Source organism: Drosophila subpulchrella, chromosome 3R (assembly GCF_014743375.2).
Source record: "Drosophila subpulchrella strain 33 F10 #4 breed RU33 chromosome 3R, RU_Dsub_v1.1 Primary Assembly, whole genome shotgun sequence".
NCBI lineage: Eukaryota > Metazoa > Arthropoda > Insecta > Diptera > Drosophilidae > Drosophila > Drosophila subpulchrella.
In genome coordinates this window covers 12305926-12326540 of record NC_050609.1, presented here as the reverse complement: position 1 = coordinate 12326540, position 20615 = coordinate 12305926, and the positions used below count along the sequence as shown (strand labels likewise).

Here is a 20615-nt window from a genome sequence, read left to right as displayed (position 1 = left end):
TACTTTTGGATACCAGTGTCAATAAAATGTAATATAAATGTAAATAATGATATATGGTATATGATTTCCATGGATTTTTCTATGTTAAATCAATTTTGTTTGTGACTTAAGTAGTCTATTTTTAAACGATTGCTATGGCTAGCAAAACATATAGTATAAAATCACATTTTCAAAAATGATTGATTTTACATTAAACTAACTTATGCTTTTCAAGGATTTTCCAGAACAATCAAAGCGAGTAAGAAACGAAAAAAGATTGGCTTAAATATAAACTACAATAAATATTATTATAATACAGTTCCCAGAAAAAGCCTATGAACCTATGAACATAATTGTTTATTAAACGTACAGCTCTGACAAATTTGGTTAGCCAAACTAATTAATAATTAATTGAGGGTAAATTGTCCATTTCACAGATTATTGATTATACATTAAACACACTATAGCTCTTTGATAGCCAAGCGTATTTAATATTATTTTATGCCAATGCCAAGTCCATTAGCAATCGTCACACTCTGAAGTTGGCTTGGGAAATTGAACTAATCCACGAGGCAAGGAAAATTGAATTATTTATCAAGCAATTATCACCCGTTGCAGTCACTTAGTCGCCTTACAGCTGCGAAACGCACTGCTCGCCTAGTTAGTTTGGTTATTTGCACAAACGGATGAAGAAAAGTAATTAATTATTGTGTCGAGTATAAATAAATATTGTTGTAGACTATCGCATGCAGTTTTCTTTGTTTTTCCACTCAGTCTATCTCGCTCCTTCATCAGTTGGCAGTTAGTGGGTGTGTTGGGTGTGCTTTGTATGCTGTGTGTGTGTCGGCCATAAATCAATAGATCCCACACACCCACATCCACATCCACACACACACACACACAGCCGAGCGGAAGAGGCAATGCACAAGTTTAACTGACCATGTGACACATAAATATGTGGGAGCGGGGTGGTAAGTGGGGAAGTTGGGGAAGTTGGGGATCCGGGGACCAATGGAGCCCGTCCTCCGGGGGGCAGATGAAATGCTATCGCCGACCAGTGGAGAAAGTCCGAGTGAAAGCACTTCGGGGAACCAACTCAACTCTCGGATCGTGTGGAAATCGCCATTGAAATGTGCGGGATTTCTCAATATTTTGGCACGATAACTAAATAGCTTTGAGTGAAATTCAATCGTGTTTTTCCAGACCAGAGGAACATTTTGATCAGGCACTAGCCATTCCTGAAATTTCTAACAGTTTTGCAGGGCTTTTATATTTAGAATTTCATTTTTATGTAGGCCTCTACTTAGTTAAAATCGTAAATCTGAAATAGTCCTGTAATAAGTACTTATCTTAACATTGCTAAAATACTGCCCAACCCCCTGAATAAGTTTTTTTTAGGAAATGTAATTAAATAACGTAATAAAATAAGCCTTAAATTATTTAACAGAGCTCTAAGTAAACACTTATAAAAACTCTCTTTGAAGTCACTGTCCAACCGGTCGTATGCGTAATTTAAATAATGTTTAGTTTGTTTGCTTTAATACTTTAATGAAATGCCACATTTTCAACCACAATTCTTTGATTTAAATTTATTATTTCTGCTTTAAGTTTATAAACAGAATTTTTGTCATTCCTCAACATTTGCTCCAATGCTTGAAACTTAATTTATTTGTTCTTCACGGACTGGCTAATAATTTTTCCTCTATTTCTCGATTTTGCTGCATCGACTTAAATAGTAAAGTAAAATAGCTGGAAATAAATCAGCTTCAAGTTTGAATAGGAAATTCATTGAGTCTCTTTTGCTGGAAATAAATGAGAAGTAGAATGGCTGCAAACGGAATTGCTGAGTTCTAAAGACCAAATCAACCGAGAAATCGGAGCTCTCAGCGTTTATTTTTACGAGTTTTTTTTATTTAAAGCAGCCAAACGGGTTTGGATTTGGCTTTGGTTAATAGACGCTCAACTGCATTTGGTTCGCCATTAACTGCATTAATCAATATCATTCAGGGCCTGTCCGCAGCTCCATTCGTGCATGTGCATCCAAAAACATCCACCTAAAATGCGAATCTGAACCAGAGCGAGTCAATCAATACGGATTCCCCGGGATTCGGAGTCCAATTCGCTGTCGGATTTGGTATCTAGTGCCCATCTCCAACCGATACCCATGTCCACGGCCCAACAACCCAACAACCCATCAACCGCCAGTTGCGATGACAGTTTGTGGTGGCGTCTCAAAGGGAATCTCATCGTTTATTTATGCGCTCGGCCAGAGGCATCACTCTGACCTATTCTCTATGGTCGGTCCGATCGACTTCTCCTTGGACACCTCTCTCTCCGGGCAACCTTTCTCCAGCCCGGACACAATGGGGATCTTAATCAGGCTAGCATCTAAATGCGGCTCAAATTGAATAATGAATGCAAAGTGGCCGGCCTGGAAGTATTTGAGAGGCCAGTTAGCCGGCGGGGGGTTAAATGAATGGCTGTTGTGTAGGACGAGGGTTACGGAAAGGAGGAGGGGCACTTGTTAGGTGGGCGTGGCGGTTGCTGCTCAATGAAATGCATTAAATCAAGGCATCGTTGAAAGGACCCAGCAGGTGTTCGGGCCCGCCCCCCACCAAAAACTAGTCAACGAAATGGAAATTTTCCGCCAGAATATTTGCAATTGGTTACCCGTAGGTGGGTGATGGAGGTGGGCTTTGTCGTAAACATCAATTACGCCGCCCAAACTATTCACGCGATTAGCCGCGTTCTCTAGTTATTGGATAATAGCCCCCAAAAACCAGGGGTGCGGACTTCGAGGGATCCTGGGGATCCAAGGGGCCGAAGAGGCTTACACTGAATTGAATTAACGGCCACGTTGTCTCGGCCGGACTGTGGCGTTGTAAATTTCCAGCAGTGCATCTGATAAACTCGACATGGAGGCCCCACAACGCTCAGCCGGTAGACGAATCGGAATCGGCATCGGAGGAAGGATCCCGGTGAGGAGGCGAGGCGAGGTGGCAGGACGCCCAGGACCAGGCCCAGACGTAGAGTTATTTCAACGAAACAAGAAATGTAAAACAGACAGGGACAGACAAAACGACTCAGTTGGGCACGGAGAGAAAATGGTTAGGTCATCATTAAATCTGGTAAATCTTAAGGTTTTCGCAAAGCTTTAAGTTTAGTAAGATATGATCATATAAGAAACACCTTCTGTACTTTTAACAAAATTAGTAAGATATAAAAATCTAAACAGAAGAAATACTTCAAAAGCATACTGTTAATTAAAATAGTAGGATTTTTGTTGCATTTTATTTATCTGGAGGTTTAAAAATTGCTTAAAGTTTAGTAAGGAATAAAAATCCTCATATATGAAGTACATTTAGCAGCATAATGTAACTTTAACTTGCTTACTTGTTTAAATATTCTCTTACATTTTCATTTACCTAATATTAGCATAGCTTTAAATATTTCCATGCAATTTGAAAAATAAACCAAATAAAACAATCATACAGTGCATTTAAAATATGTAAATTTGATATTTACTGTGAAAACAGCTCTGGGCTTTTGGTTATGCTTCACACATTTCATTTCACGTTTAAAGTACAAATCACCTGTCCAGACATTTTATTTCACTTTGGCAGTCATAAAAGTCCTAGCAATAACTGCAATACTAAATTAACAATTTTTGAAACATTCAGTCTTACGCAAAATTATATTTCATCTGCTGACTAATTGAAAATCGGAACTTCAAATATTTGATAATAAAAGTCATGATGAGTATGACACTCAGCATTGATAGATGTTCATATTTCCCACATTTTATTTCATTTCCAAAATCAGAATTTGATTTATTTGCAAAAGTCTCTTTTTATTAACTAACTTCCAATCGAACTTGCTTATGTTTAATTTTCACTTAGATTGCCCTAATAAATCAACTATTTTTGGAACATACATTTTAGCATTTAAATTAGTTTTTTCCTTCCGGGCTAATTGAAAATCAGGGGTTTATTTATTTATAAAAATGCTTTGAATTAAAAACTCGTGACTGAGCAAGGGAAATAAACTTTAAAATTCAAGGGGTTCTTTCGAAAGGGAGCCCTTGATTTTTTGGCTGTGTGATGGGGGAGTTTATTGCTGCGCTCTGCGCTTCTTAGCGCTGCCTTGGTCTGGTCTTAAAAGCGAAAAGCCATTTGTATTCATTTGAAATTAATTTAGCATTCATTCAAGGCAACGGAAGCGGGCTCAGTCCGCAGCCCCTGATGGCGCCCCGGCACCCCTGCACCCCTGATCGAGCCCCATTAGCCCCGCCCCTGGGACAGCGCCATTCGCAGTGAGGCAATAAATGGCGTCGGCGAGCTAAGCAATGGATAAATACGTGTACGTGGCATACATTTCACAGGCGACGACGTCTGGGGGCCATGCCCACTTTCCACTTTCGCTTATCGATAAGCAGTTGAAGACAGAGGCTCCTCGATGGGGAGCTCTAGCCCCCTAGCCCCCTACCGCTCGGTAAAATCCCCTACCCCGCGGAGCCGGCAATTGAAACTACCACAATGCACGGGCAACGACAAGGCCTGCTCCACTAATTTTAACAAATTAATTGGCAACAATAAATTCGCTGGCGAAAAGGTGAACAGATAGGATCTCAGCGGGTGGGGCAACAAGGGGGTGGATAGATTGCTCCACTAATTTGATTTCTTGAATGGGCTAGCAAGCGTTAAGTATCGCCGTGGAGTCGATATATCCCAGATACCCCGTAGGTTGGGGTTATAATGAACTGTTTGCTCGTTTTATCTGATGAAGTGGATGTAATACTGGAAATTTTTTATATATCTTGGATTTGTGGTGATTTAGTGGTTATATATGTTTTATGTATACGTTTGCTGGATTTTTATATAAATAATAATAAAACTTTCATACTTTTATAAACTTTAAAAAATGTAATGTAAGAATCTATATTCCTAGTTATCATTGCATTATAAAAAACAACACTGTTTTTCAATCCTAGAAAATGCTTACATATTTTATATTTGTAGGAAGAGACTTATTATATATTCTATTATAATCTAAATTTAAAATCTCCTTGGCGATCTATTTTCCCTGTGTTCCGTTTGACCTGATTGCGTGCTTACTTAATTATGGAATTTGTAAACTGCTCAGTGGGGTTCCTCCTTCGTTTTGACCAACTCGTTGTATTCCCATTTCAATTGTTTGGTAATGGAATTCTATAATCAAATGTCAACCCGCACACACATACGCGCTATTGGGAGGACCGAAACAACTTTAATCATTCGTAATGGCCGCTAGGTGGCGTGTCAATTACAGGGCCATTGTCTGTCAATTTTCTGTTGCAATGGCTCGCTTTGTCTCTGTCTCTGTCTCTGTCGCTGTTCCCGTCTCTTTCGACCGGCGCTACCTGTCCCTGTCTGTCTGAGTGCGTCTGCCTCTGTCTCTGTCGCTTTTCCGGCGCCAAAGCTCATTTGCATTGCGATGTCCTGAGGCCTACAGGGCATTCCCCAGTCAAGCACACTCGACTTTATCGGCCTCGGACCGGGTGGGCATTTTATTTATGAGCTCGTAAGGCATGCGTTGAAATGCCCGTTCCGAGTTTTCTGAATCAGGTGGGGGAGTTTGTACAGAGTGGGTGGGGTTGGTTATGGGTTGCTAGTGGGCGTACTTGGTTTTTTGGGGGGCAGGGATATGCTTTCGGCAGCCACATTTGCGGCCCATAACACGCAACATTTGACATGGTCGGCGCAACAACGAGGTACAGGTGTTGGTAGTACCCTTAACACCCATGGAACCCTCAACAAATCCACCCCCCTCCCCCCTCTTTCAATGGCCCCACAAATCTCTCTCGAGTGCGACGCATGGACATAAACTGAAATTGGCCTATAACTGTCTGTTCAATTGTTTCCGCGCGGTGGGGGGGATTCGATGGGAAAAAGGATTCCCATAGCTATACCTACTATGCCTATACCAATATACCTATACCTATATATTGCGGTAAAAATCACATTTCCATGGCCCGGCGTAAATCATTCATGTGCGAGAAAGACACACAGCAAAAAAAGGGGGAGTGGGTTTCAGTCAGGCTTCCCTCGTTGCCTGTGCCCCGAAATGTAGACTATATTAATATGCCAAAACGAAGGCGTCGCTACTACGAATATTCATTTGTACGTGACTATGGAGCATATTAGGTTCGTCTGGCCACGATTTGGACTCGGATTGTTTCGTGTGTCTGCCTCGCGTTGAGGCAGGTTGTGCTAATAACCCAGATAGTACGGAGAGATGAAGAGCGACCGAGTGATGTGACGGAGAGCGAAACGATCCGACTTGGCGGTTGGCTGGAAAAACCAAGGGATAAGCATGCATGAATTACTAAAAAAAGAAAAAGAAACCAATATGAATAGGAAAAAACCTTGCCTTAAAATAAAACTGCTCATTAGGCATGCAAAAAAAGCGGCAACAAATGGATGGCAAATTAATATTTGATATGCTCTGACTTTCGGGGAAATCCTCTCATCCCTATAAATAGACCTTATCGCAGGCGCCTGCGTCGGAGAGCGTTTTTCGGAGTCCCCTCGTTTTCGGAGTCGTGTTGCAAGTCCCTTAAGCCAGCCGAGATATACACGGAATCAGTTCCAGCACGCGAATCCTGCCGCAAGGATGCCCGTGAACGCTGCTCCACCGCCACCGTCGGAAAATCCAGTCAAGGGGAAAGCGAAGGGGAACAGCCGGGGAAAGGGAAAGTGCCATCGCCACATCGCATTGTGCCACATTTAAAAATGAAAACAGCAGACGGTGGAAGGAAACGAATGAAGTGAAGGCCCAAGCCAAAAGCCGTTTAATAACTAAATCCCACGGAGCCATCGTTGGTCACGTTTCGAGACGGATACACAAAATGCCTCTCCTCTCTCCGCGTATCCTTCGTGATGATGTTGTTGTCGTTGTGGTGTCTGTGTGTGTGTGCCCCAGTGTGTGTGAGTGCCTCAGTGTGTGAGTGTGCATACCTATAGGGCTCTGGCTGGCACCTAATGTGGCCAACATACACACACACACATTGCCGAGTTTAATAATACAAAGCCCTCGTCGTCCTTGTCGCTCGCCATCGCTGTCATCATCGTCGTGTGCGTGTCCGCATCCACATCCGCATCCGCATCCGCGTTCGCATCCGCATCCGCAGCCGTGTCCATGTGTCCGCTTCCGCTGAACGGATATATTTTCGAAATCCGCGCTATTAAGCCACGCACACCCAAGTAAGCCAAGTAAGCCAGACCAAAAATAGACCTTATTTTTTGTGGCATTGTTGAGAACGGATTGATTGGTGAACTTTTCCGATTCTGATTGGTGAATTGTGTGCGGCATTGTTGAGTGCTGGTTATTGTGCAACTGTTGAATGAGTAATGCTTAAGGAGCCGCCTAATTATTGCGCATTGCGCAATCAAGATATAACGCAGTAAAATCAAGCTCAAGGATAGCAAGGATCACGAGCCAGGATTCAGGCATTAGGTTTCCGGATTCCGGAGGAGAGGATGACGCTGGTGTCATTTGGAAGTCATAGCGGAGACCCGTAAGTGAGGGAATTTAATTTAATGCCCCACAAGGACACGCGGGTGGGGAAAAACAAACAATAAATAGGGTCTCCGGACTGCGGTCGCCCTTTGTCCGCCTTTTCCGTTTGACAGGTCTGAAAAGTTAGGAAAAGAACAACAGAATAATGTTGTTCGCTGGCCGGATAAAAAAAAAGAGGAGGAAAAAACTTTTGTTTAATTTCCATGGAGGCATAGGGGACTTGGGCCGAGGCGATAATTCCGCTGTAATAGCTGCGAAAAAATGAAGCCCAACGAAGCCAGCCTTTTTTTCTTCATATTTTCCCAGGAAAACTCAGCAAACCAGGAACCAAGCAACCAAAAAGCCGACGGCCGAAAGGCCAAAAGTGACCAAAACAAATGGCGGCGACCGAACCGGAGTGCTGACCCTTTGGAGTCACGCAGCTAATTGGACTGACAACAAATGTATATTTTTGAGTAATGAGCGGGATTATGAAAGACCGCTCTAGGAACTCCCTAACCCCCCGATTTCCACCGCCAACTGACTGATTACCGAGTTGGAGTCATAAATAATGAGTGGGACACCCACGACGAGTCGACTCGAGGGAACCATGGCAGCAGACTGACAAATTTGCAGAAAGGAAGGAAGGATGGGATTGAAGACTGAGAAGGGAAGACCGAAAGCAATATCGAGTTTATCCAGATAAAACTATATAGTTGACAAGGTCGTTTAGCCAGGAGTTCAGCTCGGAGAAACTTTTTAATTTCATCCTTCACGAAGTTCTCGACTTTTGCCATAGTTTGCCATTCGGCAGGGGGTCCTTTTTCCTTTACCCCCGTAATTGCTTTAGCCACATTGCAACGGAATATGCTTGAACTGGCTCGAACCCCCCTTTTTAACTCCCACATTTACCACCCGCCGACCATGAATGCAGTTCCTGTGGCGAATCTGAAACGCATTTTGTTGCCTGGCAACCAAGTCGAAACCGAAAGTTGAGGCTACATCCGGCATTAACCTCATTAACCCGTCATTCAGACGGCATTCAGTGTTCAGTGTTCAGTGTTCAGTACTCAGCATTCAGTATTCCCCGACTGGCGATGGCTCTCTTGTTCTGTTAATTGGAATTGCGGTGCAGTGAGGTCCATAAATATGCCCACATAAGTCGCCGTAACTCAATAAATTATGTTTAATCGTCGGATTCTGGAGGAGATCCGCAAAATAATAATGTGTGCAATTGGTTGAATTGAATATATTGGGTATATTTTATTCACAACATATATTTTTGGTAGTTGGAAAACAGCTGGCTGGCAATTTGGCCAACTGCTGACCTAGTTTAAAAGCTAATTTCGTTTTTATCCGATAATTCAGCCAACTCGTTTCAATATTAATTCAATTAGAGAGCCATATTATATTCTAATTTTTTGAATAAACCACGCAATTTTGTTTCGGCCTCAATTGAAAATAACGTGAAATAATTGCCATGCACAGATTTGAAAAATTTGATATTTGCTAATGAGTTTAATACACTAACTGAATTAATCAGTGACCCACATTTTATACGTTTTGTTAATTACTTAATAAATGTCATGAAATGAATTTAATTTGATTATTCATATTAAAAAAGCTATATTTATGGTTTCATTGTGCCATTTATAAAGCTTTATCGTTATTATTCAATCTTTTGTCCATCTAAGAGCCATGAAACGTACTGTATTAAACAATTGCCGAGATGGGTAGGCAATTTTCCGGCTGAGGAGGGAAGCATATTGGCTTGGCCCAGTACCCGTACGACTTTCCCCATATTCCGGATATATATCTGGCTTTCATCATTTGCCCGGCAAATTACTTTGCCATTCCCCCAGCTCATTTCGAGGCGCGCCCGTGGTCCTTCGTCCTTCGTCCATCGCCCTTTGCCCCATAAAAAAGAAAAAGCCCTGGTAATAATATTTCCTCCTTTGCAGATTATTAAACCTTAAACCGTAAACGGAGCAAATACAACACCCCGGAGGAGCAGAGGACTCCTTCGTCCTGATCAGAGTAGCAGCAGCAGTCCGAGTGGAGAGCATAAACCATGTGGACATCGGACAGCCCGGGAGCCCTGAAAGCGATTTGCCTGGTGCCGCTGTGGCTGCTCCTGCTCCTCGGTGAGTTTATTCGCACACTCTTATAATCACATTTTTTGCACCGTAAAAAATTGGTCTATAAAGCTTACAGTAATAATAATGATCTAATAAGATTCTGTAAATTTAATAATAAAAAAACTAAAAAACAGCTTAAGGTTAGATTGTTGGATTTACTTAGACTTTAAATTCCAAACCTAATACATTTTGACATAAGACATTTTTAAAGTAGGTTCCTAAAATATATAAATTATTAAATCTGTCAAATCTTAGGAAAATATTTAATTCTTAATGGTAAACAAGTCATTTAAAATAATAAAAGTTTTATATACCTTAAAAAACTTGAAAACATAAGAATTATAAAAACAATTTACAAATAAGGTTTATAAATCCAAAAATAAAAGCTTGTAAATATAAATAAACAATAATTATAAATTAGATCATTAGTTATTTTTTAACATTTTACTTTTACATTTACATTTTCTGAGTATTTGACCATGTTATAATTCTTAAAAAAATATTTAAAAAGTATTAAAAACAACCTTAGGCCAGCAAAAGTAAGTAAAAGTTTTAGAATAAATAGCAGTTGAATACCTTGGCTAGATTTCCAATTTGTTTAAATTGTCACTGCCCATTTTGAATAGATTTGAATTCAACTCATTGACACCGATGACAAGAGCAGATATAATAAGCTCAATTTGAAGCGCTTTTCAACAGATTCTCAATCGAGTCTGTGAGAGAGATTTTCACAAGTGATTTAAGACCGAGCAAAAATGCCTTTGGTAGAAATTGTATTTATTTGTGCAAAAATGAAAAATGACCTTCAGTCAGATATACAGTTGTAAAAGTACATAATTGATGGCCAATTTAAGTGATATTCCGCCCCTGTGCATGTATTAATGGGACTTTTATCGGTATCCTTCGTTTTGTTTACAGATTGCGGCCTGGTCAGCGGCGAGGTGCCACCGCACTACTGGGAAACCCCATACTCGCAGCCCTACTTCGACAACTCCTCGAGGCGCGAGGTCACCGCAACCGTGGGTCAGGCGGCCCTGCTGCACTGCCGCGTGCGGAATCTGGGCGATCGAGCGGTAAGTGGTGGGGTCTGGGTCCCCAGCAATTAATATGCCCATGTAACTGTGCTCCCTGCCATTGCCCCCAGGGATCCCAACATTATATTCGCATAAGGCATAAGGCAAAACAAACGACCTGCGGCGGTCGTGTGGCAGATTTGTAGATTACTTTTAAAAGATTACGCCATAAAGTTGGTGGTTGGAACCCCCCCATATACCCCCTATAACCCCCCCCTATATGGTGCCCATCCCTAAATGTCTGTGGGTTGAATGCGCTCCAACACCCAATAGCACTTTGTGTTTGGCTTGCTCTGGTTTGCACATTTGTAACACGGCTTCGCTTCCGCTCCGGGCGATTTGTTAGCAATGCAACAACACAAGCCTCCTGACCCCTGACCCCAGACCCGTGAAACAGCCCCACCCCCGCCCCTTTCAACCTTTTGTCCCAGGCAAGCGCTCTGTGGCTGTGCAATTATGCGGTGTAATAAATTTTACGTTGTCCGTGTCTTGCCCCCTTGGAGACCCCAAAGACCCCGAGGACCCCGAGGACCCCCAAGACCCCTCAGGAAGCGACAACGATGTCAGCCACGCTCGTTCGCCCGCCCAACTTTCAGCAAGTCAGTTGAATTGAGTAATTAACGCTGGGCTGGAGTCGTGGATTCGAAGGGATGCGGGGAGTACGAGGGATTCGAGGGATACGAGGAGTCCTAGGTTTTCGAGACTGTGTCCCTAATCCTCCAGCACAGGCATTGTCTCCCGTTATATGCGGCTAATTGGCGGTGTCTCCAGCATGTTGCATTCTACATTCTCAGTTCTTCGTTCTCTGTTCTCCGTTCTCTGCCTTATATGCATGCTGCACGACTCCCGATTCTCGGGATTCATTTTTCAGTCACTCAAAGGACCTCGCCCCAAGTTCCGTGCTAATTGATTGTCGCAATATATGCACGACACGAGAATTTGCCTCTAAATGGAATTTTTCGCATTTCGTTGCATACTTCAAGGGGAGACGTGCTCAAAGGAAAAGCCGAAGGAAAAGTAAACGAAGCTTAATCGCTTCTGGAAAATGTAGTTCAAGTGAAACGAACTAGTTCACAGTGGGCTTAAAGGAAAACCCATTTATAGGGAAATACCATTTTCTTAAGCATATGTTTCCATAGTCTTTATTATTTTTGCAACTTCTTGTTGTGTAAGTTAAATACAAAATATATATTTTTTTTTTGCCTCTGGCAATTTTTTACAAAATCTATCTACAATTAAGTTACAAAAATATTTTTTTTATCCCCTTAAGTAATCGGCTTAATTGGTCAATGTTTTAAAAGCAAATCCGTTTTGTTTACATTTTTTCTGTAAAGTTAAACCTAAATGCATTTATTTACCGCACACGCCTTCCAATTTATTACATTTACCTACTTTTTGTGCAATAATCAATCATTCATTGCGTTTTGTAAGCAATATAAAAACGCTATTTCAACTAGGAAATTTCATTACGAATGTGTTAATTGTTTGGTTTCACTTTTTTGTGGCTTTTTTTTATCAAACCATTCGAATAAAAGCGGTGTTAACCAAAGTCTCGCCTTGAACTTATTTGCACTGGGGAAATGCAATTAATTTTAATTGAATATTGGAAAATTAGCGAGCGAACGGTTAATGAATGTATTTTAATTTGAATATAAATCAAGCGGGTTCTTTATGAGCACGGCTGGCCAGGCACTAATCCATAATTAATTGAACCCAAACAAACGAGCAAATTAAGCAGTGCACAAACGAGTGCTTCATTTTCTCTTGGCAGAGCAGGCAACCCAATAAGCCCGAAATCCAGACCGTATACGAAACTATTCCCAACTGAGCCACACTAAGTAACCCAATTGCAGCCATAAATTAGAGTCCAGACAAAGCCGAAACATGCAATTAATGAATTTCTAGTTTCGACGCCCACAAATGGCAAAACTTTGGGCAACCATTTAAAGTTGCTTAATTTGCTCAGCAGCAAAAGTATCCTTCAGGTGCCACAATTCTGGAGCGAGTGGCAGGAATCCTTTTAAGCCGCCACACACTTTTGCTTCTCGAGAAAAATCCAGCTAATTATAAGAACATATAAAAGAGCAATTCTGCTATTATTTTGGGGATTAGCCATGCAGAACGATTTGGGATTTGCTCCACTGCATATTGAGTGAAAAGTTTTTATTTCCTCACTTAAACTTTTGCCACAATATCATATCCAAATTAGCGCTGCCAAAAAGTTGTATCTTTAAACCAATTTTTGAACGATATTATTAGAAAAGCAAATATAGTTAGCGAGCATATTTGTTTCAATTTAAAATTTCATAATAACTAAGTACAGATTGGGATAGATAATCTGGAATGTGTCAATATTTAATTGCTATCAACACCATGCTATTAAACGCCCCTTTTCGTGCATCATATAAAATATCACAGCACGAATATAGAAACATTTCCATAATGTTTATAAAAGCAAGCAACTCCCCTTTGAAACACGAAATAATTTTTCATCTGCAACTTTGACAGCTGCATGCATTTTTTTCGCTCTCATGCTAGAAAAGCAGCCGAAAAAAAAAGATTTTATTAAAATTGTATACACGTTTTCAAGAGTATGTAGGTCAACTTTTTCTTTGTGCCAAGCGCTTACGAAAGTTAGATTGAATTCATGTTTTTCTATATTCGAAAAAACCAATGCAATTTCACAGTTGAAATGTGCTGAGCCAATTTGTAAGTAAAGCAAGATGGCTTGTTTTGATTTTCTGATAATTGTTATTTTTATTAAATAACCGGTATTTAAAGTTCTTAAAAATAGTTACATATTTCATTGTGCCAAGCGGTTCTAAATTTGTTTCCTTATAAAAAACCAAGCTTTTTCACAGTTGTATAATGTTAAGCCAATTATGCAATAAGGATTGCTATGATTTTCTGATATTTTTTTTGTTTAATGGCCTTTGAATGTCAGGAAATGGTGTCTAGGAATTTTACTCGGAAAACTGCTAATAATGTTATTATGCATTGTTAATGGCCATTTCCTTCTCCGCCAGGTGTCCTGGATAAGGAAGCGCGACCTCCACATCCTCACAGTGGGCATACTCACCTACACCAACGACCAGCGCTTCCAGTCGCTGCATTCCGAGGGTTCCGACGAGTGGACGTTGCGCATCTCATCGCCACAGCCGAGGGATTCGGGCACCTACGAGTGCCAGGTGTCCACCGAGCCGAAGATCAGCCAGGGATTCCGCCTCAACGTGGTGGGTGAGTATCGAGCCATAATGGCTTTGCCCCCCCGAAAGGGGGAGTTGTTACCCGGCCATTAAGTGGGCGGAGTGCTAATTAATGGCCTGCCCCGTGTGGCTTTTTATTACCTTTCAACGGCAGTGTCGCGGGCCAAGATCCTGGGCAACGCAGAGCTCTTCATCAAGAGCGGCAGCGACATCAATCTCACCTGCCTGGCGATGCAGTCGCCGGTGCCGCCATCGTTCATCTACTGGTACAAGGGCAAGCGGGTCATGAATTACTCGCAGCGCGGTGGCATCAACGTCATCACGGAGCGTTCCACGCGGACCAGCAAGCTGCTCATCGCCAAGGCCACGCCGGCGGATTCGGGCAACTACACCTGCTCCCCGAGCAGCTCAGGTGAGTTCTATAGCCCCCTCCCACTTGCCAACTCCACCTGCCCCCACAAAATTTGATTGCCAAAAAATGGTGCAAAGCAGACAGGTAAATGAAAAGAGTTTTGGTATGGAAATAGTTTGCCGTAAGCCATACTTCACTGGAGATTAATCTTTAATTTGGGAAAACTTTTGAAACTTTTAAGTACTCCTTAAAATGGTAATCTAAACACAAGCCGTCTTAAAATAGCATTAACAATCTAGGCACAAGTCTTGTGAACTTTTGCGCCCCTTAGGAAGTGAAATTAAGAACATGACTGATTGTTCATTAGACAGAGTTTTCCGGGTGGGCGTAGAAAGTTATTGATACCTTTTATAAATAACTCGCTGTCTATGTGCGTCAGATATTCTAATGGGCGTTGGCAGCAATTCCCTGGGGTTCCCTTCACACATAGCTAATAACCTTTAGGGAACTTATTTTTATGCAAACTGTCTCGCCCCTTTTTAGACAGTGTGATAATTATAGGTACTTATAAGTACTAGATAAACTTAAGTACTATATATACCTAAGTACTATATATAGTTATAAGTATTATTTATACTTACTACAGTAAAGGAACTTGATGAATTTAAGGCAGTTCGCTGTTATGGTTGGTTGGGATACTTGAATATTAATGAGTTATTGGTATACTTGAATATTTAGACAAGTTGTAATTTATATAAAAATGTATACCATGTCAAAGGAATGTTTATAATAGGTATATTTAGGATTTAAACCTTAGGGAATTTATCGCCTTTTATAGGCATTGTGGTAATAGCAAGTACCTGGTACTTAAATGTATATTAAGCATGTTTAGGGTACTGAATTTCCTATAATAAGACAACTTGAAAATTATTAACTTGTGAGCAGCATACCAGAATTATTTTAGAAATCTGTTTTGTTGAGAAGATAAAAAAGAAGAATTAAAATTTCACATAATTAAAAAGTATTGAGCTGCCTTGTTGCCATGATTTTTTTAAGAACTCCACTAAGTTAGTAGCTACCTAGGCAAGTTTCATAAGACCATAATTTGTGTAGTTTAATTAAAAATTATTTGGCCTGCAGAACATGAATCGATACGATATGTGCACGTCACCTGTGTCATTTTTTCGTTTTCCAATATAAATTCCTCAGTTCTGTGGGTGTAGGGCAACGAATTTTGCGAGTATGCCCAGGGCAATTAATAGGGCTTTGTGACCTGCGGCATTTGCACAGCCACACTCATTTCCCGCCCTCTTCCACTCAACTCGTTGCAGATTCCGCCTCGGTGGTGGTGCACGTCATCAACGGGGAGCATCCGGCCGCCATGCAGCACGGCAACAGCAGCGCCAGCTGGCTGCGCCCCCTTCCGGCCACGTCCGTGCCTTTCGTCCTTGCCACCAGGATCTCGATGACGGTGGCGGCTGTCGCCTGGAACTGCAACTTCAACGGCAACTGGAACTGGAACTGGAGACCCGACTTGAGCTGGCACTGGAATTTGCATTGGAACTGGAGCAACATGGCCAACAGTCTGTTGGGCATCTGGAGCTGGAGCTGATGCGGCCTAAGCAATCGCCAATCCAAATCGCTGAGCAACAGTCCCGGCCAAGTTGGGACTGAAGAACCGCTCCTCCCCAGGTGCATTTAATGAGGGCGGAGGAGCGTCTTACGAACTAGTGTACATATACAGTGTGTCCTTTAACGAGTATTATCTATAAGACATCCCCGAGCAGGCAGGCAGTATTACGAGAGAGAAGTTTTAATCAACCACAGTCAACAGTACGAGTCCAGGCAAAAAAGCAGCACTATCCATACCCAGAGAAATTAACAATGCCTAAAATAATAGCAGCTGTTTTTCATTCATCCCACAAAAAAAAAATCAGTGTTGTCATTGTATTTCATTTGAAATTCATTTGGCTTAACCCAGGTTTATAATCACCACAGACTGGCCAAAAGTCAGCAATTATTGAAAACCTTTCGGTTTACAGTATCATTTTGGGTTCACTGAAGTAGAAATGTCCGATTGTATATATACAATACACAAACATCAATATTTTAGGCCCTCGATTGTTTATTTATTTATACAATAATCATACACCCTGCACGAGGAGAAGTGAAGAAAGGAGATTTGGGGAAGAAAGCCCCGGCTATATATAGATGGTTATTCAGTGTATATGGATAAGTTTTTATCTGGTTGTCAGCCGCGAAATTGTTCTACGTAGTCCATCATCTAGTTACTGTGTAAAATATTCATACTTGATAATTGTACATTTAGAGGTCGGTTTTAAGCGGTCTTGATAAGACTTTTAAGCAGTAAGAGCGAACGGATCAACGATCCGAACTCGGTTCAACCAAAAAGATAGTAAATGAAATTACAGAAATTATTAAACTAACGAAAAATGGTAAATTATTAATGATAAATGGTAATTGAAGCTAACCTAAGCAGAGTCGAGTATGTTTTTCTGTTTAAACAATGCAAAAATAAACGAAAAATGTTTCTCCATAATAAATGAAAATATGGTAATGGTTAAAGAAAAAACAAAAAAAAGAAAAGCAGAGCGTGTATGCACTAAGCGGTTTTCTCATTTCATTAAGAGGTCAGGCGGGGGCTTAACGAGCCGCCTAATGGGAGGTGGGTAAAAGTACGCATATACAAGTAAGTATGTATGTAAGAGTAAAAGTTTTTATCCTATTATGGCAGCATTTAATTAACGTCCGATTTGGTGGCCCGTACGCGTAGCAGGAATCGCTACGCTTCGATCATCTTCATTATGCATACGCAACGTTGGCCCGCAAATCCGACAGCTACTGGCCACATTCGGTGGCAGCCACAACGGCCGCCGCAGCCTATGTGCCCCCGAAAATGAAAGACTAATTAAGCGGCTTATTTGCGCGTATTAATAGACCAACTTGTGGTCAGGCTCAGCATGTGTTATGTGCCATATACGGCATGTGTGTTTGGTTCAACAAAAACCGAGGTGCCACTGCCAATGGCACCCGACTAGTGGCTAAACCAACATGTATTTATATTTCGATTTTAAAATAGCAAAAAAAAAAACCATCCCACGCAAACAAGGACACAACCAGCTATACCAACATGCACTGGCTGTGTACGTACAACCAAAATGGACTTATAACACTGTACGGCAGCTTACGTGACGGGGATCAGGGACTTCAGGGGCAGCAACAAAAAATAATACAAAAAAGGGTGCAAAAGTCAAAGGAAAATAAATGGTTTTGCAGCTTTTATTTACTTGAGAGACTGTCCCGGAATGGGAACAAATGGGAGGGGGGGGAGTTCAGTCAAGGATGATGCGGCAGTGGAATCAATGTAAAGGTCACAATTTATTCAATTGCCTTTTGCCAGGATATTTTTATGGTGTGTCCATGTGCCTGGACACCGACCATGGCCAGGAAAAGAAGAAGACCTAATCCCCAAATCACAACGGAATTACAAACTGGTAATGGTTATGTGGCGGAAGAAGAAGAGGAAGAAATAGGTACGGGGCCGGGACTTTTCGGCCCCAAACCCCCGGCACATAATGGCCAATTGATAGCCAAAAGGCATTAACACGCCAAAGAAATTCCCCTGGCTAAAACAGAGATGTTGCCAAAAAAGCGAGCAAATTTCCAGCTAACACATACATATACACACACTTACATGGCAACAGAGACGGGGGAAAATATTAAGTTCAAATGTAGCAGAAATCCAAAATACGTGCCATGACATAGAAAACAGCAATGCCAAAACGGGGGGGAAAATGGTGTGGTGAGGGGGTGATGAGGGGACTTTTGGGACAACGTAACCAATCCCTGAGCCACGCCCCCTTTTGAGCCACCCCTCTAAATGAAACTAACTCCCCTGTTTAGGTGCGGCGTGCGTGCGTGAAGCCAAAATCACGTCCCATTCGATGCGTTGCCACGAGAATTTATTGGGGAAAGGTCGGAAAATTCATACATCGATATTTTCAGACACCCACCTGATGTGGGTGTGCAAAAGCGTGGCTACATCGGGAAAAAACATGTTATAAATTCAAGAACTGATTTACGGGGAACAACACTGTGGTTGCATCAATTTAGTTAAAAGCCATTTATGCAGGCCATATACAAAAAAATGTAAAAACTAAACCATTACTTTGAGCTTGCCTGTTACAATTTATAACTATTTTGTATTTTATATGACATACAACAAAAATTAAAATACACTTAAACGGTTTTTTTAAAGTATTCGTTTTTTAAGATCTCATTTTGAGGTCAACTTTTTTGCTTAGCGACTAATAAAAACTGCAAGCAGGGGATAGCCCAGCAGCTTTTTTTAAAGTCACGCGTTTCAGAAGAAATGGGGCTTTAAATTTTGCACACTATAATCTTTCAGCTGTGCCAACAACAACTAATTGCTAGTCTTTGTTTGCATAGGTAAAAACAATGCTTTTCAGAAAAAAACTTTGGCTGCTTTCTGGCCAAAGAAAAAGTGCAAAAACCGAATTAACTTTTCAAAAGCTGTGCAAACATGGCTGAATTGTGCCTTTTGAAGATTAGTGAGGTATAAAAGCGAAGGCAATTTCCCAGTTAAGGCACATCAAAATGCGATTCTCATTGGTATTGATCCTGGGCGTTCTCGGCAGTGTCCTGCTCCTGGGCGGAATTGCATCGGGCACCGACACGTCGACGACGACCTCAACCACCGAGACCACCACCTCCACCACCACTGCCTCTTCTGCCACTTCTGATACCGCCACCAGTAAGACCGCCTCCACTGCCACAGAGGCCTCCACCTCGAAGAAGGTAGAAGCATGCAAACTCCTGCGTCTATTGAAGGAACTTCAGGAGAAACAAGGCGAGAGGGCCGAGAAGAAGGACCACGAGAAGAAACACGAGGTAAAGGTTGAGCATCATAAGAACCGGGGGCACGAGAAAGCATCCGAGAAAGAGCATCATCATCGTGAAAAGCTGGGGCACGAGCATCATAAGAACCGGGGGCACGAGAAAGCATCCGAGAAAGAGCATCATCATCGTGAAAAGCTGGGGCACGAGAAGAAAACCGAGAAGTACCATCAAAAACCTCACCATCACTAATAGGTGCTAGCCCTACCAGAACCGTCCAAACATCAAGTAATCTCTATAATTTTATACTTTAAACTTAAAACCCATATAAATGAATGTTTGTAAACTCATTTCTTACTCAATTAAATATACATTTTCTTAATTAGCATCAACAAATTCAAAATGCGAGTCACTTGCTTAGCTTGAAAGCTGGGAAGCTACAATTTCATTTTAAGTGAAAGAAGACCAAGGCTTACAACCTTTGCGATCGTTGAAGAATGATATATGAAGATGAAAGCATTTTCTAAAGTATACTTTTATTTTTAAAGCCACAAATAACACTGGTTTAAGGTATTAGATCACTGACAGTTATTTTGAGATGTTTATTTATCAATAAAATATAAATATTATTGAAAGGTTTTTAATTTTAATATCACAAAACAAGAGTTAAACAGAAAATAACACATTTAACATTTGAGTATAAATATTTTTTTAATTCAATATAAACTCTTTACCTTATTTTTTCCTTGTGCAAGAGTATGTTTAGTGAAAAATGCAATATGAAATGCTGGCACCAAGTGGAAAGACATAGACAAATGGCCACCCGTCTCGTAAGCGGATGAAAATGACTTACGCATCGAAACCGTAGCAACTTACCTGCCCCGAACTGCAGGACTCTTAAAAGCGTTAAATATTTTACGATATGGTGCAACTTGACTAGCCCACTCGACTTACTTACACCCCCTGCACCCCTTCACCCACCCCACATCCACTTCGGAACCCTTTTTCCCATTTCAAACCCCCTTCTCTGGCTTTCACTTGGCTCAAAAGCGAACGAGTGGCGTAGTTAATGGCTCAGAAGCGTACGAACGAATGAAGTGCAACAACTACAGCAAGTGGGCCAAGAACAGCAACAGGAACTAGGAGAAAAACAGCAAATAAATTTATGAAATTTTCATCAACATTTTTGACAACAACAAACGAATTCAAGACACAGCGGGTGGGTTGGTGTGGGGTGAAGAAAAAACATTTGTAAAATGGAATATAGCAGGGAAATTGTTTAAATGCATGGAAAGTGCTCAAGTGCGATAGGAAGCTGGAGTGCGTAGAGAAAAACCTCAGGAACACAGGGAAAAACAGAGGGTTTTTTTTTTTTGAATTTGACAGACAGACAGGCCTTCTCGATTCAAATGCTAATTGGATTTATCTACAATGTTGCGAAATATGAAAGGAA

General features: G+C 41.3%; 2 protein-coding genes across 2 annotated transcripts; both read left to right on the top strand.

Annotated features, from left to right (window-relative positions):
* Nucleotides 1-6602: 6602 nt before the first annotated feature.
* Nucleotides 6603-16838, top strand: LOC119563138 (limbic system-associated membrane protein). Its single transcript, XM_037876395.1, has 6 exons — nucleotides 6603-7534; nucleotides 9477-9659; nucleotides 10572-10726; nucleotides 13753-13963; nucleotides 14087-14344; nucleotides 15616-16838. The coding sequence occupies exons 2-6, from the start codon at nucleotides 9587-9589 to the stop codon at nucleotides 15894-15896; spliced, it is 978 nt and encodes a 325-aa protein (XP_037732323.1). The 5' UTR covers nucleotides 6603-7534; nucleotides 9477-9586; the 3' UTR covers nucleotides 15897-16838.
* A 2084-nt stretch (nucleotides 16839-18922) lies between these two features.
* Nucleotides 18923-19414, top strand: LOC119553124 (histidine-rich glycoprotein-like). The gene is made up of 2 exons (XM_037863318.1): nucleotides 18923-19002; nucleotides 19081-19414. The coding sequence occupies exons 1-2, from the start codon at nucleotides 18923-18925 to the stop codon at nucleotides 19412-19414; spliced, it is 414 nt and encodes a 137-aa protein (XP_037719246.1).
* Nucleotides 19415-20615: the final 1201 nt, after the last annotated feature.

Excerpts from the sequence above, each read along its gene's own strand:
- LOC119553124 (XM_037863318.1), top strand. The coding sequence starts at position 18,923 with ATGCGATTCTCATTGGTATTGATCCTGGGCGTTCTCGGCAGTGTCCTG. Across the intron at positions 19,003-19,080 it reads ATTGCATCGGGCACCGACAC|TAAGACCGCCTCCACTGCCA; the intron begins GTCGACGACGAC and ends TACCGCCACCAG.
- LOC119563138 (XM_037876395.1), top strand. The coding sequence starts at position 9,587 with ATGTGGACATCGGACAGCCCGGGAGCCCTGAAAGCGATTTGCCTGGTG. Across the intron at positions 9,660-10,571 it reads GTGGCTGCTCCTGCTCCTCG|ATTGCGGCCTGGTCAGCGGC; the intron begins GTGAGTTTATTC and ends TTTTGTTTACAG. Across the intron at positions 10,727-13,752 it reads GGAATCTGGGCGATCGAGCG|GTGTCCTGGATAAGGAAGCG; the intron begins GTAAGTGGTGGG and ends CTTCTCCGCCAG.